At 47.6% G+C, this 15175-nt stretch overlaps 1 protein-coding gene across 1 annotated transcript in view; it reads right to left on the reverse strand.

The window, feature by feature from the left end:
• Nucleotides 1-15175, reverse strand: part of LOC121548642 (signal-induced proliferation-associated 1-like protein 1) — a 71201-nt gene that overhangs the window by 14518 nt on the left and 41508 nt on the right. The window contains exons 11-16 of the mRNA XM_041860161.2: nucleotides 9639-9806; nucleotides 9437-9543; nucleotides 8393-8677; nucleotides 8044-8196; nucleotides 7266-7399; nucleotides 227-324 (exon numbers count right to left, since the gene is read on the reverse strand). Of these exons, the coding sequence (XP_041716095.2) occupies nucleotides 227-324; nucleotides 7266-7399; nucleotides 8044-8196; nucleotides 8393-8677; nucleotides 9437-9543; nucleotides 9639-9806 (945 nt within the window). The remainder of the gene's footprint in view (nucleotides 1-226; nucleotides 325-7265; nucleotides 7400-8043; nucleotides 8197-8392; nucleotides 8678-9436; nucleotides 9544-9638; nucleotides 9807-15175) is intronic.

The raw sequence follows: 15175 nt of genomic DNA on the forward strand, positions 1-15175 counted from the left end.
AATCTGTCTTCAGGTCAGTGATCTGCATTGATCTGAAACACCTGGACAAGAGAAACTGTCTTCAGGTCAGTGCAGATGAAGTCAGGAGATGAGGACAGAAAGTCACTTTGGACTATTGAGATGCATCCCAAATGGTTAAATGGGTGGCCTAAGAAGTACTGTGTGTATGGTCCTCCACCCTGGTCGAGGTGAGGACAGGGGAGTGTGGCGCAGAGTGAAGCCTGACCTGGGAGCTCTTCTTGGGGGAGTGGTGGATGACCTGCTCCTGCCTCTGGATGCGTGGAGCTCCGGAGTACCCAGGACCAGACTTAGACACAGGAGCATCTAGAAAACACACACACAGACTTTGAGGTTAGTAACAGTGCAAGGAAACACACACACACACACAAGTTTATACAGAATATTTCCCCACAGGTTTAGGTATATGGTCCTTAGAGCTATATATATATATATATATATATATATATATAGAGAGAGAGAGATAAATAGCCATACGTACAGTGCGTGTGCGTGTCTGTGGTTGTGTATAAATAAACAAGTCTTTATAATGTAATTGGCCAGGTGTTACACAACAGCCACACAGAAATAGACAGAGCAGGACAAACCCAGGGGGGACACGGCTATGTGTGGTGGTTTTTATGTGTGCGTGTGGTGGTTTTTATGTGTGTGTGTGTGTGTGTGAGTGAGAGGGTGCGAGTGAGAGGGTGCGAGTGAATGAGTGCGAGAGAGAGAGAGGGACTGCATAGAGATGAGGAAGAAGAGAACAGTAGAAAACAGAGAGGGACTGCATAGAGATGAGGAAGAAGAGAACAGTAGAAAACAGAGAGGGACTGCATAGAGATGAGGAAGAAGAGAACAGTAGAAAACAGAGAGGGACTGCATAGAGATGAGGAAGAAGAGAACAGTAGAAAACAGAGAGGGACTGCATAGAGATGAGGAAGAAGAGAACAGTAGAAAAGTGTCATAACAGAAGTCCATGGTAAACAGAGAATGATTCTAACCATATTTCACCCTTCAGCAGTTGTCTGCTGTGCAGTCTGCCTTCTCTCTAACGAGTGTGTGTCTGTGTGTCTCTCCGTGTGTGTGTGTCTCCGTGTTTGTATGTGTCTCCGTGTCTCCGTGTGTCTCTGTGTCTCCGTGTGTCTCCGTGTCTCTCCGTGTGTGTGTGTCTCCGTGTTTGTATGTGTCTCTGTGTCTGTGTGTGTCTCCGTGTCTGTGTTCATGGTTTCAGTCCTTGCATGGGTGTGACCATGACTGATGTTATTTCAGGATGGAGGAGAAGGGACACATCACCAGAAGAGATTGAGGGGTCAAAAGGTCAGAGAAGAGGATGAGAGAGATTGAGGGGTCAAGAGGTCAGAGAAGAGGATGAGAGAGATTGAGGGGTCAAGAGGTCAGAGAAGAGGATGAGAGAGATTGAGGGGTCAAAAGGTCAGAGAAGAGGATGAGAGAGATTGAGGGGTCAAGAGGTCAGAGAAGAGGATGAGAGAGATTGAGGGGTCAAGAGGTCAGAGAAGAAATTAAAGGAGGATGAGACAGATTGAGTGAGGCTTGGCTGAACTGGACTGGCCAGCACTGGGCTGAAATCATACAATTACATATAGATTTACAGGATATCTGTGGCTTATACTGGACTGGGTTTAGTTATACTGGACTGGGTTTAGTTATACTGGACTGGGGTGGGTTGGACTGGGTTTAGTTATACTGGACTGGGGTGGGTTGGACTGGGTTTAGTTATACTGGACCGGGGTGGGTTGGACTGGGTTTAGTTATACTGGACTGGGGTGGGTTGGACTGGGTTTAGTTATACTGGACTGGGGTGGGTTGGACTGGGTTTAGTTATACTGGACCCGGGGTGGGTTGGACTGGGTTTAGTTATACTGGACTGGGGTGGGTTGGACTGGGTTTAGTTATACTGGACTGGGGTGGGTTGGACTGGGTTTAGTTATACTGGACTAGGGTGGGTTGGACTGGGTTTAGTTATACTGGACTGGGGTGGGTTGGACTGGGTTTAGTTATACTGGACTAGGGTGGGTTGGACTGGGTTTAGTTATAATGGACTGGGGTGGGTTGGACTGGGTTTAGTTATACTGGACTGGGGTGGGTTGGACTGGGTTTAGTTATACTGGACTGGGGTGGGTTGGACTGGGTTTAGTTATACTGGACTGGGGTGGGTTGGACTGGGTTTAGTTATACTGGACCGGGGTGGGTTGGACTGGGTTTAGTTATACTGGACTGGGTTTAGTTATACTGGACTGGGGTGGGTTGGACTGGGTTTAGTTATACTGGACTAGGGTGGGTTGGACTGGGTTTAGTTATACTGGACTGGGTTTAGTTATACTGGACTGGGGTGGGTTGGACTGGGTTTAGTTATACTGGACCGGGGTGGGTTGGACTGGGTTTAGTTATACCGGACTAGGGGTGGGTTGGACTGGGTTTAGTTATACTGGACTGGGGTGGGTTGGACTGGGTTTAGTTATACTGGACTGGGGTGGGTTGGACTGGGTTTAGTTATACTGGACCGGGGTGGGTTGGACTGGGTTTAGTTATACTGGACTGGGTTTAGTTATACTGGACTGGGGTGGGTTGGACTGGGTTTAGTTATACTGGACTGGGGTGGGTTGGACTGGGTTTAGTTATACTGGACTGGGTTTAGTTATACTGGACTGGGGTGGGTTGGACTGGGTTTAGTTATACTGGACTGGGGTGGGTTGGACTGGGGTTTAGTTATACTGGACTAGGGTGGGTTGGACTGGGTTTAGTTATACTGGACTGGGTTTAGTTATACTGGACGGGGGTGGGTTGGACTGGGTTTAGTTATACTGGACTGGGGTGGGTTGGACTGGGTTTAGTTATACTGGACCGTGGGTTGGACTGGGTTTAGTTATACTGGACTGGGGTGGGGTGGACTGGGTTTAGTTATACTGGACTGGGGTGGGTTGGACTGGGTTTAGTTATACCTGGACTGGGGTGGGTTGGACTGGGTTTAGTTATACTGGACCGGTGGGTTGGACTGGGTTTAGTTATACTGGTGGACTGGGTTTAGTTATACTGGACTGGGGTGGGTTGGACTGGGTTTAGTTATACTGGACTGGGGGGGGTTGGACTGGGTTTAGTTATACTGGACTGGGGTGGGTTGGACTGGGTTTAGTTATACTGACTGGGGTGGGTTGGACTGGGTTTAGTTATACTGGACCGGGTGGGTGGACTGGACTGGGTTTAGTTATACTGGACTGGGGTGGGTTGGACTGGGTTTAGTTATACTGGACTGGGGTGGGTTGGACTGGGTTTAGTTATACTGGACTGGGTTTAGTTATACTGGACTGGGGTGGGTTGGACTGGGTTTAGTTATACTGGACTGGGGTGGGTTGGACTGGGTTTAGTTATACTGGACTAGGGTGGGTTGGACTGGGTTTAGTTATACTGGACTGGGTTTAGTTATACTGGACTGGGGTGGGTTGGACTGGGTTTAGTTATACTGGACTGGGGTGGGTTGGACTGGGTTTAGTTATACTGGACTGGGGTGGGTTGGACTGGGTTTAGTTATACTGGACTGGGGTGGGTTGGACTGGGTTTAGTTATACTGGACCGGGGTGGGTTGGACTGGGTTTAGTTATACTGGACTGGGGTGGGTTGGACTGGGTTTAGTTATACTGGACTGGGGTGGGTTGGACTGGGTTTAGTTATACTGGACTGGGGTGGGTTGGACTGGGTTTAGTTATACTGGACCGGTGGGTTGGACTGGGTTTAGTTATACTGGACTGGGTTTAGTTATACCTGGACTGGGGGGGTTGGACTGGGTTTAGTTATACTGGACTGGGGTGGGTTGGACTGGGTTTAGTTATACTGGACTGGGTTTAGTTATACTGACGGGGTGGGTTGGACTGGGTTTAGTTATACTGGACTGGGGTGGGTTGGACTGGGTTTAGTTATACTGGACTAGGGTGGGTTGGACTGGGTTTAGTTATACTGGACTGGGTTTAGTTATACTGGACTGGGGTGGGTTGGACTGGGTTTAGTTATACTGGACTGGGGTGGGTTGGACTGGGTTTAGTTATACTGGACCGGGGTGGGTTGGACTGGGTTTAGTTATACTGGACTGGGGTGGGTTGGACTGGGTTTAGTTATACTGGACTGGGGTGGGTTGGACTGGGTTTAGTTATACTGACTGGGGTGGGTTGGACTGGGTTTAGTTATACTGGACCCGGGGTGGGTTGGACTGGGTTTAGTTATACTGGACTGGGTTTGAGTTATACTGGACTGGGGTGGGTTGGACTGGGTTTAGTTATACTGGACTGGGGTGGGTTGGACTGGGTTTTAGTTATACTGGACTGGGTTTAGTTATACTGGACTGGGGTGGGTTGGACTGGGTTTAGTTATACTGGACGGGGTGGGTTGGACTGGGTTTAGTTATACTGGACTAGGGTGGGTTGGACTGGGTTTAGTTATACTGGACTGGGTTTAGTTATACTGGACTGGGGTGGGTTGGACTGGGTTTAGTTATACTGGACTGGGGTGGGTTGGACTGGGTTTAGTTATACTGGACTGGGGTGGGTTGGACTGGGTTTAGTTATACTGGACTGGGGTGGGTTGGACTGGGTTTAGTTATACTGGACTGGGGTGGGTTGGACTGGGTTTAGTTATACTGGACTGGGTTGAATGGGCTGAAAATGGGTTTGGATATATTGGGTGAGAACTGAGTCATCTACAGCTGTAAGAACCACATATTCCAGACAGAACAGTGGTCAGAAACTGAGTGGAAACCAATGAAAAGCTAAACGGGAGAGAGAGAGAGACACACAGTGGGTTACACAACTGTACCGACAGGACAGAGGGACCAATGAAAAGCTAAACGGGAGAGAGAGAGAGAGACACACAGTGGGTTACACAACTGTCCCGACAGGACAGAGGGACCAATGAAAAGCTAAACGGGAGAGAGAGAGAGAGACACAGTGGAGTTACACAACTGTCCCGACAGGGACAGAGGGACCAGTGAAAAGCTAAACGGGAGAGAGAGAGAGACACACAGTGGGTTACACAACTGTCCCGACAGGACAGAGGGACCAGTGAAAAGCTAAACGGGAGAGAGAGAGACACACAGTGGGTTACACAACTGTACCGACAGGACAGAGGGACCAATGAAAAGCTAAACGGGAGAGAGAGAGAGAGACACACAGTGGGTTACACAACTGTCCCGACAGGACAGAGGGACCAATGAAAAGCTAAACGGGAGAGAGAGAGAGAGACACACAGTGGGTTACACAACTGTCCCGACAGGACAGAGGGACCAGTGAAAAGCTAAACGGGAGAGAGAGAGAGAGACACACAGTGGGTTACACAACTGTCCCGACAGGACAGAGGGACCAATGAAAAGCTAAACGGGAGAGAGAGAGAGAGACACACAGTGGGTTACACAACTGTACCGACAGGACAGAGGGACCAATGAAAAGCTAAACGGGAGAGAGAGAGAGACACACAGTGGGTTACACAACTGTACCGACAGGAAAGAGAGGCATTTCTGTTTTTCATTTCCCTACAGAGAGCCTTGAACAAAGAGAAAAGGAGAGAAATGAGAGAAAGAAAGAGAGAGAGAGAAAGAAAGGAAAAGTAAGAAAGGTGGATATAAAGGAATAGAAAGAGGTAAACTATATACACTGTATATACAGCAGTATTTGGAAACCCCTTCAAATTAGTGGATTAGCCTACTTCAGCCCCACCTGTTGCTGACAGGTGTATAAAATCAAGCACACAGACATGCAATCTCCATAGACAAACATTGGCAGTAGAATGGCCGTACTGAAGAGGTCAGTGACTTTCAATATGGCACCGACCATAGGATGCCATCTTTCAAACAAGTCAGTTCGTCAAATATCTACCCTGCTACAGCAGCCCCGGTCAACTGTAAGTGCTGTTATTGTGGAAGTGGAAACGTCTAGGAGAAACAACGGCTAAGCCGCGAAGTGGTAGGCCACACAAGCTCACAGAACGGGACCTGTCCTCGGTTGCAACACTCACTACCGAGTTCCAAACTGCCTCTGGAAGCAACGTTAGCACAATAACTGTTCGTCGGGAGCTTCATGAAATGGGTTTCCATGGCCAAGCAGCTGCACACAAGCCTAAGATCACCATGTGCAATGCCAAGTGTCGGCTGGAGTGGTGTAAAACCTGCGCCATTGGACACTGGAGCAGTGGAAATGCGTTCTCTGAAGTGATGAATCTCTCTCATCCTCTTCTCTGACCTCTTGACCCCTCAATCTCTCTCATCCTCTTCTCTGACCTCTTGACCCCTCAATCTCTCTCATCCTCTTCTCTTCTCTGACCTCTTGACCCCTCAATCTCTCTCATCCTCTTCTCTGAAAAACTAATCTGGGTTTGGCGGATGTCTGGAGAACGCTACCTGCCCCAATGCATAGTGCCAACTGTAAAGTTTGGTTGATGAGGAATAATGGTCTGGGTCAGTTTTTCATGGTTCAGGCTAGGCACCTTAGTTCCAGTGAAGAGAAATCTTAACACTGCAGCATACAATGACATTTGAGACGATTCTGTGCTTCCAACTTTGTGGCAATAGTTTGGGGAAGGTCCTTTCCTGTTTCAGCATGACAATGCCCCCCTTGCACAAAGCGAGGTCCTTACAGAAATGGTTTGTCGAGATCAGTGTGGAAGTGTACTGACAGGAAGAAGAGGAGAATGGAGGAAGAGAAGGACTGTCAGTGCTGTCAAAGCCAACAGCCGTTTCATACAGAAAGAGCCATGGGAAAGTACTACTGACAGACTCTCTCTCTCCCTCTCCCTCCCTCCCTCCCTCCCTCCCTCCCTCCCTCCCTCCCTCTCCCTCCCTCCCTCTCCCTCCCGCTTAACTTCAAACGTAATGTACCAGCCCGATAAATACTAAATGCGACAGAGGCAAAGTTTTAACACAGCAGGCTACCAGACTGATGGATTCATGCTCAACAGATGCATTTAACAGAGTAAGGTATGTTTAGGAGTAGGTGTATGTATGCATTGAAAGTACTCAACATCTGACATACCACAGTCATATGTTCTACAGTGTATCATCTTTTATTGGAGGTTTCTATTCGACCATTACATCACTATGGTCCAATATCCACATTAGCCTTTAGAACGCAGCCCTAATCCACTGCTCCTTCTAGTACTATGATAGCATGGACATTATTGCAGCCAAACATCTGTATATGTGGGAATAGGAATTAAGCTGTCTTTTCTTTCTATAGTAGCAAATCTCTCTCCCATATGGTCAATCTCACCTGTAGAACCTCTGTCGGGCCCGCCCCCTTCCTCCACTCTCGGCCAATTAGGTGTGGACTTGCCACTAGCCCCACCTTCTCCTACCACCTGTCGCTCTGTAGACAAAGGGGAGTGTTGTCTGCGTTCTCCAAACCTAGAACGTGCACGCATGTACACACACACACACACACACAGGAAAACAACTAATTTAATAACATTTTACGACATCATGTCGTCCACAGAACATAACGGCAGACACGTCGTTTCCTGTTAACATAACATGTGCTGTCCATAGTAAGATTAGAAAGATAAAGACAATGAATGTAAGGTAAATTGAAAAGCAGAGTTGTGGGCGGAAGTTGCTCCCTCTGCACGGACTAAGTCATGGGCAATGTACCAAATGGCACACTATTCCCTAATTTGTAGGGCACTATATAGGGAAAGTAGGGCAGTATTTAGGGGAAGTAGGGCACTATTTAGGGAAAGTAGGGCACTATATAGGGAAAGTAGGGCGCTATTTAGGGAATAAGGCTGCCATTTGCGACGAATACAATCCATGGACAGAGCCGTGAGGAAGTTGAAGGTCGGCCTCTATGTAACGGACACAAGCTGGTCAACAGGCTGCACCACAGCGTTTTCAAATGGAAAAATCTTAAATAATTGTTATTGGATATAGTGCTTCCTTTCCAAGTTTTTCCTCCCATTTCAACGGCGTTTAACCACTTCCTTAACTTTTACATAAAGGGCTCTGTGTTACGTCTTGCTACAGGTGACGCACCCACACACTCCATCTCTTACCCCTCAGGCATGGACTTCTGAGTCCTCCAGTGCTGTGAGCCCTGTGAGGTGTCACTGGAGCAGGAGAGGTTGGAGGGGGAAGAGCGGTTGTGAGGAGAACGACCCAGTGCCAGAGAAGAGGATAGGGCATAGTTCTCACTGCCTGGAGACATTCTGGAGGGGGGGGGGGTTACCAGAGAAGAAGAAATACTACATAAAACAATTAGGAGATACAGAGAGAATACATTAACCCTCTCACCCTTCCCCCTCCCAAATTCAAACTAACTTTATTGACATGAAAGGAGCAATCTAATGTTGTCAAAGCAGCAATCTTTTATTTCCTCTTCCTCCCTCCTCTCCTCTCCCTTACCTCTTGGTATCCAGTGGACGTCCATCACTACTGACACTGCGTGGTATAGCAGCGTTCCTCTCTGGGCGTTCAGCAGACAGGGTCTTCCCCCCAGAGCTCCCCAGGCTAACGGCCCGGTTGGGGGTGTGCGGCTGGGGGGAGGCCATCAGGGACTGCTGGGGACTACTGGAGGTTCTCTGCCACTTGTTGTCTTTGCTGCGGAACGGGAACTTGTAGTCAAACGAACCGCTCTCACCACTACCCTTATACTCCACCACTGGCATACGGTAGAGCTCAGAGCAACCTCTGTAGAGAGAGAGGGAGGAGAGAGAGGGAGAGAAAGTGAGAGGGAGGAAGAGAGGGAGAGGAAGAGGAAGAGAGGGCGAGGAAGAGAGAGAGGGAGGGAGAGGAAGAGAGGGGGATGAAGAGAGAGGGGGAGGAAGAGCGAGGGGAGGAGAGAGAGGGAGAGGAAGAGCGAGAGGGAGGAGAGAGAGGGAGGAGAGAGAGGGAGAGGAAGAGGAAGAGAGGGAGAGGAAGAAAGGGGGAGGAAGAGAGGGGGGAGGAAGAGAGGGGGGAGGAAGAGCGAGGGGGAGGTATAGGGGTAGAGAGGGGGGTAGAGAGGGGGAGGTAGAGAGAGGGGAGGAAGAGAGAGGGGGAGGAAGAGAGGGGGAGGAAGAGAGGGGGAGGGAGAGAGAGGGGGAGGAAGAGAGGGGGGGGAGAGAGAGGGGGAGGAAGAGAGAGGGGAGGAAGAGAGAGGGAGGAGAGAGAGGGGGAGGAAGAGAGAGGGGAGGAAGAGAGAGGGGGAGGAAGAGAGGGGGAGGAAGAGAGGGGGAGGAAGAGAGGGGGAGGGAGAGAGAGGGGGAGGGATGAGAGGGGGAGGAAGAGAGGGGGGAGGAAGAGAGAGGGGGAGGAAGAGAGGGGGAGGGAGAGAGAGGGGGTCAGGTAAGACTACACACATGGTTGACATGATGATGACCTCACAATCACCAATCTGATCATCACTGACATCACACACACACACCCACCCCCTCAGATAAACACATACACACCCCCTCAGACACACACCTGCGTGGGGTAGCGTCTTCGTGCGGGGGTATGATGACCACCCTGACGGTGACCGACGTCCTCAGTAGGTCAATCATCTGCTCGTGGGTCAGAGTCGCCACGGCAACCTTGACAAAATTGTTTATTTTATACGGAATACCATTATATGGTACACAATAATTATCCAATGACACAATGAAATCTACAACTTCAAATGACATACTTTGCAGATTTCGACCAATCGGCTGCCCTGCCTCAGCCCCGCCTGCCAGGCGTACCCGTACGACTCCACCTCTGCCACGATGCCCTCGTAGTTGACGTGGAAGCCCAGCTGGCCCAGCCCGTTACGACGCAGTGTCATCTCAGAGGTCTCACAACCCTTAGTCAGGTACTGGTGGGGAGGGGGGAGATGGGGAGAGAGAGAAAGAGGGGGAGAGAGAGAGGAGAGAGAGAGAGGGGGAGAGAGAGAGAGAGAAAGGGGGGCAGAGAGAGAGAAGGAGAGAGAGGAGGATGGAGAGAGAGAGAAGGAGGATGGAGAGAGAGAGAAGGAGGGGGAAGAGAGTGGGGAGAGAGAGAGAGGGGAGAGAGAGAGGTGGGGGAGAGAGAGAGGGGAGAGAGAGAGGTGGGGGAGAGAGAGAGAAGGAGAGAGAGAGGAGGATGGAGAGAGAGAGAGGTGGGGGGAAACAGAGGGGAGAGAGAGAGGTGGGGGAGAGAGAGGGGAGAGAGAGGGGGGAGAGAGAGAGAAGGAGAGAGAGAGAGAGGAAGATGGAGAGAGAGAGAAGGGGGGGAAGAGAGTGGGGGAGAGAGAGAGAGTGGGGGGAGAGAGAGAGGATGTGATTCATTTGTTTGCAGTACAACATAGCAAATAACAGCCCTCAGTCAGGAGACAGAAGGATAGACAGAATGAGTGGTAAGTGATCAAGCATGTTAAATTATATGATAACTATTACTGAAGACTTTTAGTATCGGCATGCAAAAAGGTCCTCTGATGTTTCCACATAGACAGACAGACACACAGGTCACTGCAGTATAAGTGGTTAAGTGTGTGTTGTTTTCTTTAGTGGGGGACAGGAAAGAGGGAACTCAAGCTAAAGTGGACCTGAGAGGCCCTGGCACTATAAATACAGCTAGCTAAGGACCCCATGACTGGTAACACACACACACACACAATGGAGGAGACAGTGTCTGCATGATAATTTGTCTCTCTATACCACTTAAAACTTCTGTGATGAATAATTTATTCAGTAGATAGACACAGACCTGGCTGCTTTAAAAATACTATTTGGTCTGAGGTAGATAGGGACTGGTCTGAGGTACAGTGCATTCGGAAAGTATTCAGACCCCTTGACTTTTTCCACATTGTTACGTTACAGCCTTATTCTAAAATTGATTACATTTATTTTTTCCCTCATCAATCTACACACAATACCCCATAATGACAAAGCGAAAACAGGTTTTTAGAAATGTTTGAAGATTTATAAAAAATACAAAACTGAAATAACACATTTACATAAGTATTCAGACCCTTTACTCAGTACTTTGTTGAAGCACCTTTGGCGGAAATTACAGCCTTGAGTCTTCTTGGGTATGACGCTACAAGCTTGGCACACATCTATTTGGGGAGTTTCTCCCATTCTTCTCTGCAAATCCTCTCAAGCTCTGTCAGGTTGGATGGGGAGCGTCGCTGCACAGCTATTTTCAGGTCTCTCCAGAGATGTTTGATCAGGTTTAAGTCCGGGCTCTGGTTGGGTCACTCAAGGACATTCAGAGACTTGTCCCGAAACCACTCCTGTGTTGTCTTGGCTATGTGCTTAGGGTCGTTGACCTGTTGGAAGGTGAACCTTCGCCCCAGTCTGAGGTCCTCAGCGCTCTGGAGAAGGTTTTCATCAAGGATCTCTCTGTACCTTGCTCCGTTCATCTTTCCCTCGATCCTGACTAGTCTCCCAGTCCCTGCAGCTGAATGGTGCCAGGTTTCCTCCAGACATGACGCTTTGCATTCAGGCCAAAGAGTTCAATCTTGGTTTCATCAGGCCAGAGAATCTTGTTTCTCATGGTTTGAGAGTCTTTAGGTGCCTTTTTGGCAAACTCCAAGCGGGCTGTCATGTGCCTTTTACTGAGGAGTGGCTTCCGTCTGGCCACTCTACCATACAGGCCTGATTGGTGGAGTGCTGCAGAGATGGTTGTCCTTCTGGAAGGTTCTCCCATCTCCACAGAGGTACTCTGGAGCTCTGTCAGAGTGACCATTGGGTTCTTGGTCACCTCCCTGACCGAGGCCCTTCTCCCCCGATTGCTTAGTTTGGCCGGGCAGTCAGCTCTAGGAAGAGTCTTGGTGGTTCCAAACTTCTTCCATTTAAGAATGATGGAGGCCACTGAGTTCTTGGGGACCTTCAATGCTGCAGAAATGTTTTGGTACCCTTCCCCAGATCTGTGCATCGACACAATCCTGTCTTGGAGGTTTTTGCTCTGACATGCACTGTCAACTGTGGGACCTTTAATAGATAGGTGAGTGCCTTTCCAAATCATGTCCAATCAATTGAATTTACGACAGGTGGACTCCAATGAAGTTGTAGAAACATCTCAAGGATGATCAATGGAAACAGGATGCACCGGAGTTGAATTTCGAGTCTCATAGCAAAGGGTCATAATACTTATGTAAATAAGGTATATTTTTATCTATATATAGATATATATTTCTAGAAACCCGTTTTCGCTTTGTCATTATGGGGTATTGTGTGTAGATTGATAAGGATTTCTTTTTTTAATCCATTTTAGAATAAGGCTGTAATGTAACAAAATGTGGAAAAAGTCAAGGGGTCTGAATACTTTCCGAATGCACTGTAGATAGGGACTTGTCTGAGGTAGATGGGGACGGGGCTGAGGTAGATGGGGACGGGGCTGAGGTAGAAATGGACAGTTTTGAGGTATATGGGGACTGTTTTGAGGTAGATGGGGACTGTTTTGAGGTAGACGGGGACTGTTTTGAGGTAGATGGGGACTGTTTTGAGGTAGATGGGGACTGTTTTGAGGTAGATGGGGACTGTTTTGAGGTAGATGGGGCCTGTTTTGAGGTAGATGGGGACTGTTTTGAGGTAGATGGGGCCTGTTTTGAGGTAGATGGGGCCTGTTTTGGGTTCTTTAATGCTCTCTGCAGTGTGTGTGTGTTAGACCTCTTGCAGGAAGATGAGTGTGAGTTTGTGAAGTGAAGTACCAATATATTATTCCTCTGTCTCCTTTCGCCCGCTCCCTCACACAAAGGTGGCAGCACTGACTGGAGATCAACACATTCCTCAGAGAGTGAAAGTAGATACACTCTATTGAAAATTGGGTCTGAAAGTGATGTGAAGGTGCTTTTGTGACTGACTGCATTTCCCTCTTCTTGAATGGATCTACTAACACACAACAGACACACACTCATTGCGGCGTGTTTGTGTTTGTGTTTGTGTGTGTGCGCGTGTGCTTGGGTATGTGCGTGTGGGTATGTGTGTGTATGTCACACCATTGACTGAGCTGGAGGAAATGGAGGAGGTCTTTTAGAACAGCGGATGATGGTGATTACATAAGGAAATGATTTTTACCTCGCTTGTTGCTATGGTAACAGATAAGAACCATCACCCAAGCAATTATGAGTTAGGCTTTGTCCCAAATGGCATCCTATTCCCTATATAGGTCACTACTTAGGGAAAAGGGTACAATTTGGGATGCAGCCCTAGTCTGCCAGAGATTCTTATGAACCTTCACTAGATAAGTACAGTCATCTAAGATGTCAACATCAACAGTATACAGTATGCAGCCTAGACAACAACTTATGGCTATAAGATGTCATCACCAGTATGCAGACTAGACAACAACTTATGGCTATAAGATGTCATCACCATCATCAGTATGCAGACTAGACAACAACTTATGGCTATAAGATGTCATCACCAGTATGCAGACTAGACAACAACTTATGGCTATAAGATGTCATCACCATCATCAGTATGCAGACTAGACAACAACTTCTGGCTATAAGATGTCATCACCATCATCAGTATGCAGACTAGACAACTTCTGGCTATAAGATGTCATCACCAGTATGCAGACTAGACACACCAACTTCTGGCTATAAGATGTCATCACCATCATCAGTATGCAGACTAGACACAACAACTTCTGGCTATAAGATGTCATCACTATCATCAGTATGCAGACTAGACACAACAACTTCTGGCTATAAGATGTCATCACCATCATCAGTATGCAGACTAGACAACAACTTCTGGCTATAAGATGTCATCACCAGTATGCAGACTAGACACACCAACTTCTGGCTATAAGATGTCATCACCATCATCAGTATGCAGACTAGACAACAACTTCTGGCTATAAGATGTCATCACCAGTATGCAGACTAGACACACCAACTTCTGGCTATAAGATATCATCACCATCATCAGTATGCAGACTAGACACAACAACTTCTGGCTATAAGATGTCATCACCATCATCAGTATGCAGACTAGACACAACAACTTCTGGCTATAAGATGTCATCACTATCATCAGTATGCAGACTAGACACAACTTCTGGCTATAAAATGTCATCACCATCATCAGTATGCAGACTAGACAACAACTTCTGGCTATAAGATGTCATCACCAGTATGCAGACTAGACAACAACTTATGGCTATAAGATGTCATCACCATCATCAGTATGCAGACTAGACAACAACTTCTGGCTATAAGATGTCATCACCATCATCAGTATGCAGACTAGACAACAACTTCTGGCTATAAGATGTCATCACCAGTATGCAGACTAGACACACCAACTTCTGGCTATAAGATGTCATCACCATCATCAGTATGCAGACTAGACACAACAACTTCTGGCTATAAGATGTCATCACCATCATCAGTATGCAGACTAGACACAACAACTTCTGGCTATAAGATGTCATCACCATCATCAGTATGCAGACTAGACACAACAACTTCTGGCTATAAGATGTCATCACCATCATCAGTATGCAGACTAGACAACAACTTCTGGCTATAAGATGTCATCACCAGTATGCAGACTAGACACACCCAACTTCTGGCTATAAGATGTCATCACCATCATCAGTATGCAGACTAGACAACAACTTCTGGCTATAAGATGTCATCACCAGTATGCAGACTAGACACACCAACTTCTGGCTATAAGATGTCATCACCATCATCAGTATGCAGACTAGACACAACAACTTCTGGCTATAAGATGTCATCACCATCATCAGTATGCAGACTAAACACAACTTCTGGCTATAAGATGTCATCACCATCATCAGTATGCAGACTAGACACAACAACTTCTGGCTATAAGATGTCATCACCATCATCAGTATGCAGACTAGACACAACAACTTCTGGCTATAAGATGTCATCACTATCATCAGTATGCAGACTAGACACAACAACTTCTGGCTATAAAATGTCATCACCATCATCAGTATGCAGACTAGACAACAACTTCTGGCTATAAGATGTCATCACCAGTATGCAGACTAGACACACCAACTTCTGGCTATAAGATGTCATCACCATCATCAGTATGCAGACTAGACAACAACTTCTGGCTATAAGATGTCATCACCATCATCAGTATGCAGACTAGACACAACAACTTCTGGCTATAAGATGTCATCACCATCATCAGTATGCAGACTAGACACCACAACTTCTGGCTATAAATGTCATCACCATCATCAGTATGCAGACTAGACAACAACTTCTGG

The sequence above is a fragment of the Coregonus clupeaformis genome, chromosome 33, assembly GCF_020615455.1.
Source record: "Coregonus clupeaformis isolate EN_2021a chromosome 33, ASM2061545v1, whole genome shotgun sequence".
NCBI classification, from domain to species: domain Eukaryota; kingdom Metazoa; phylum Chordata; class Actinopteri; order Salmoniformes; family Salmonidae; genus Coregonus; species Coregonus clupeaformis.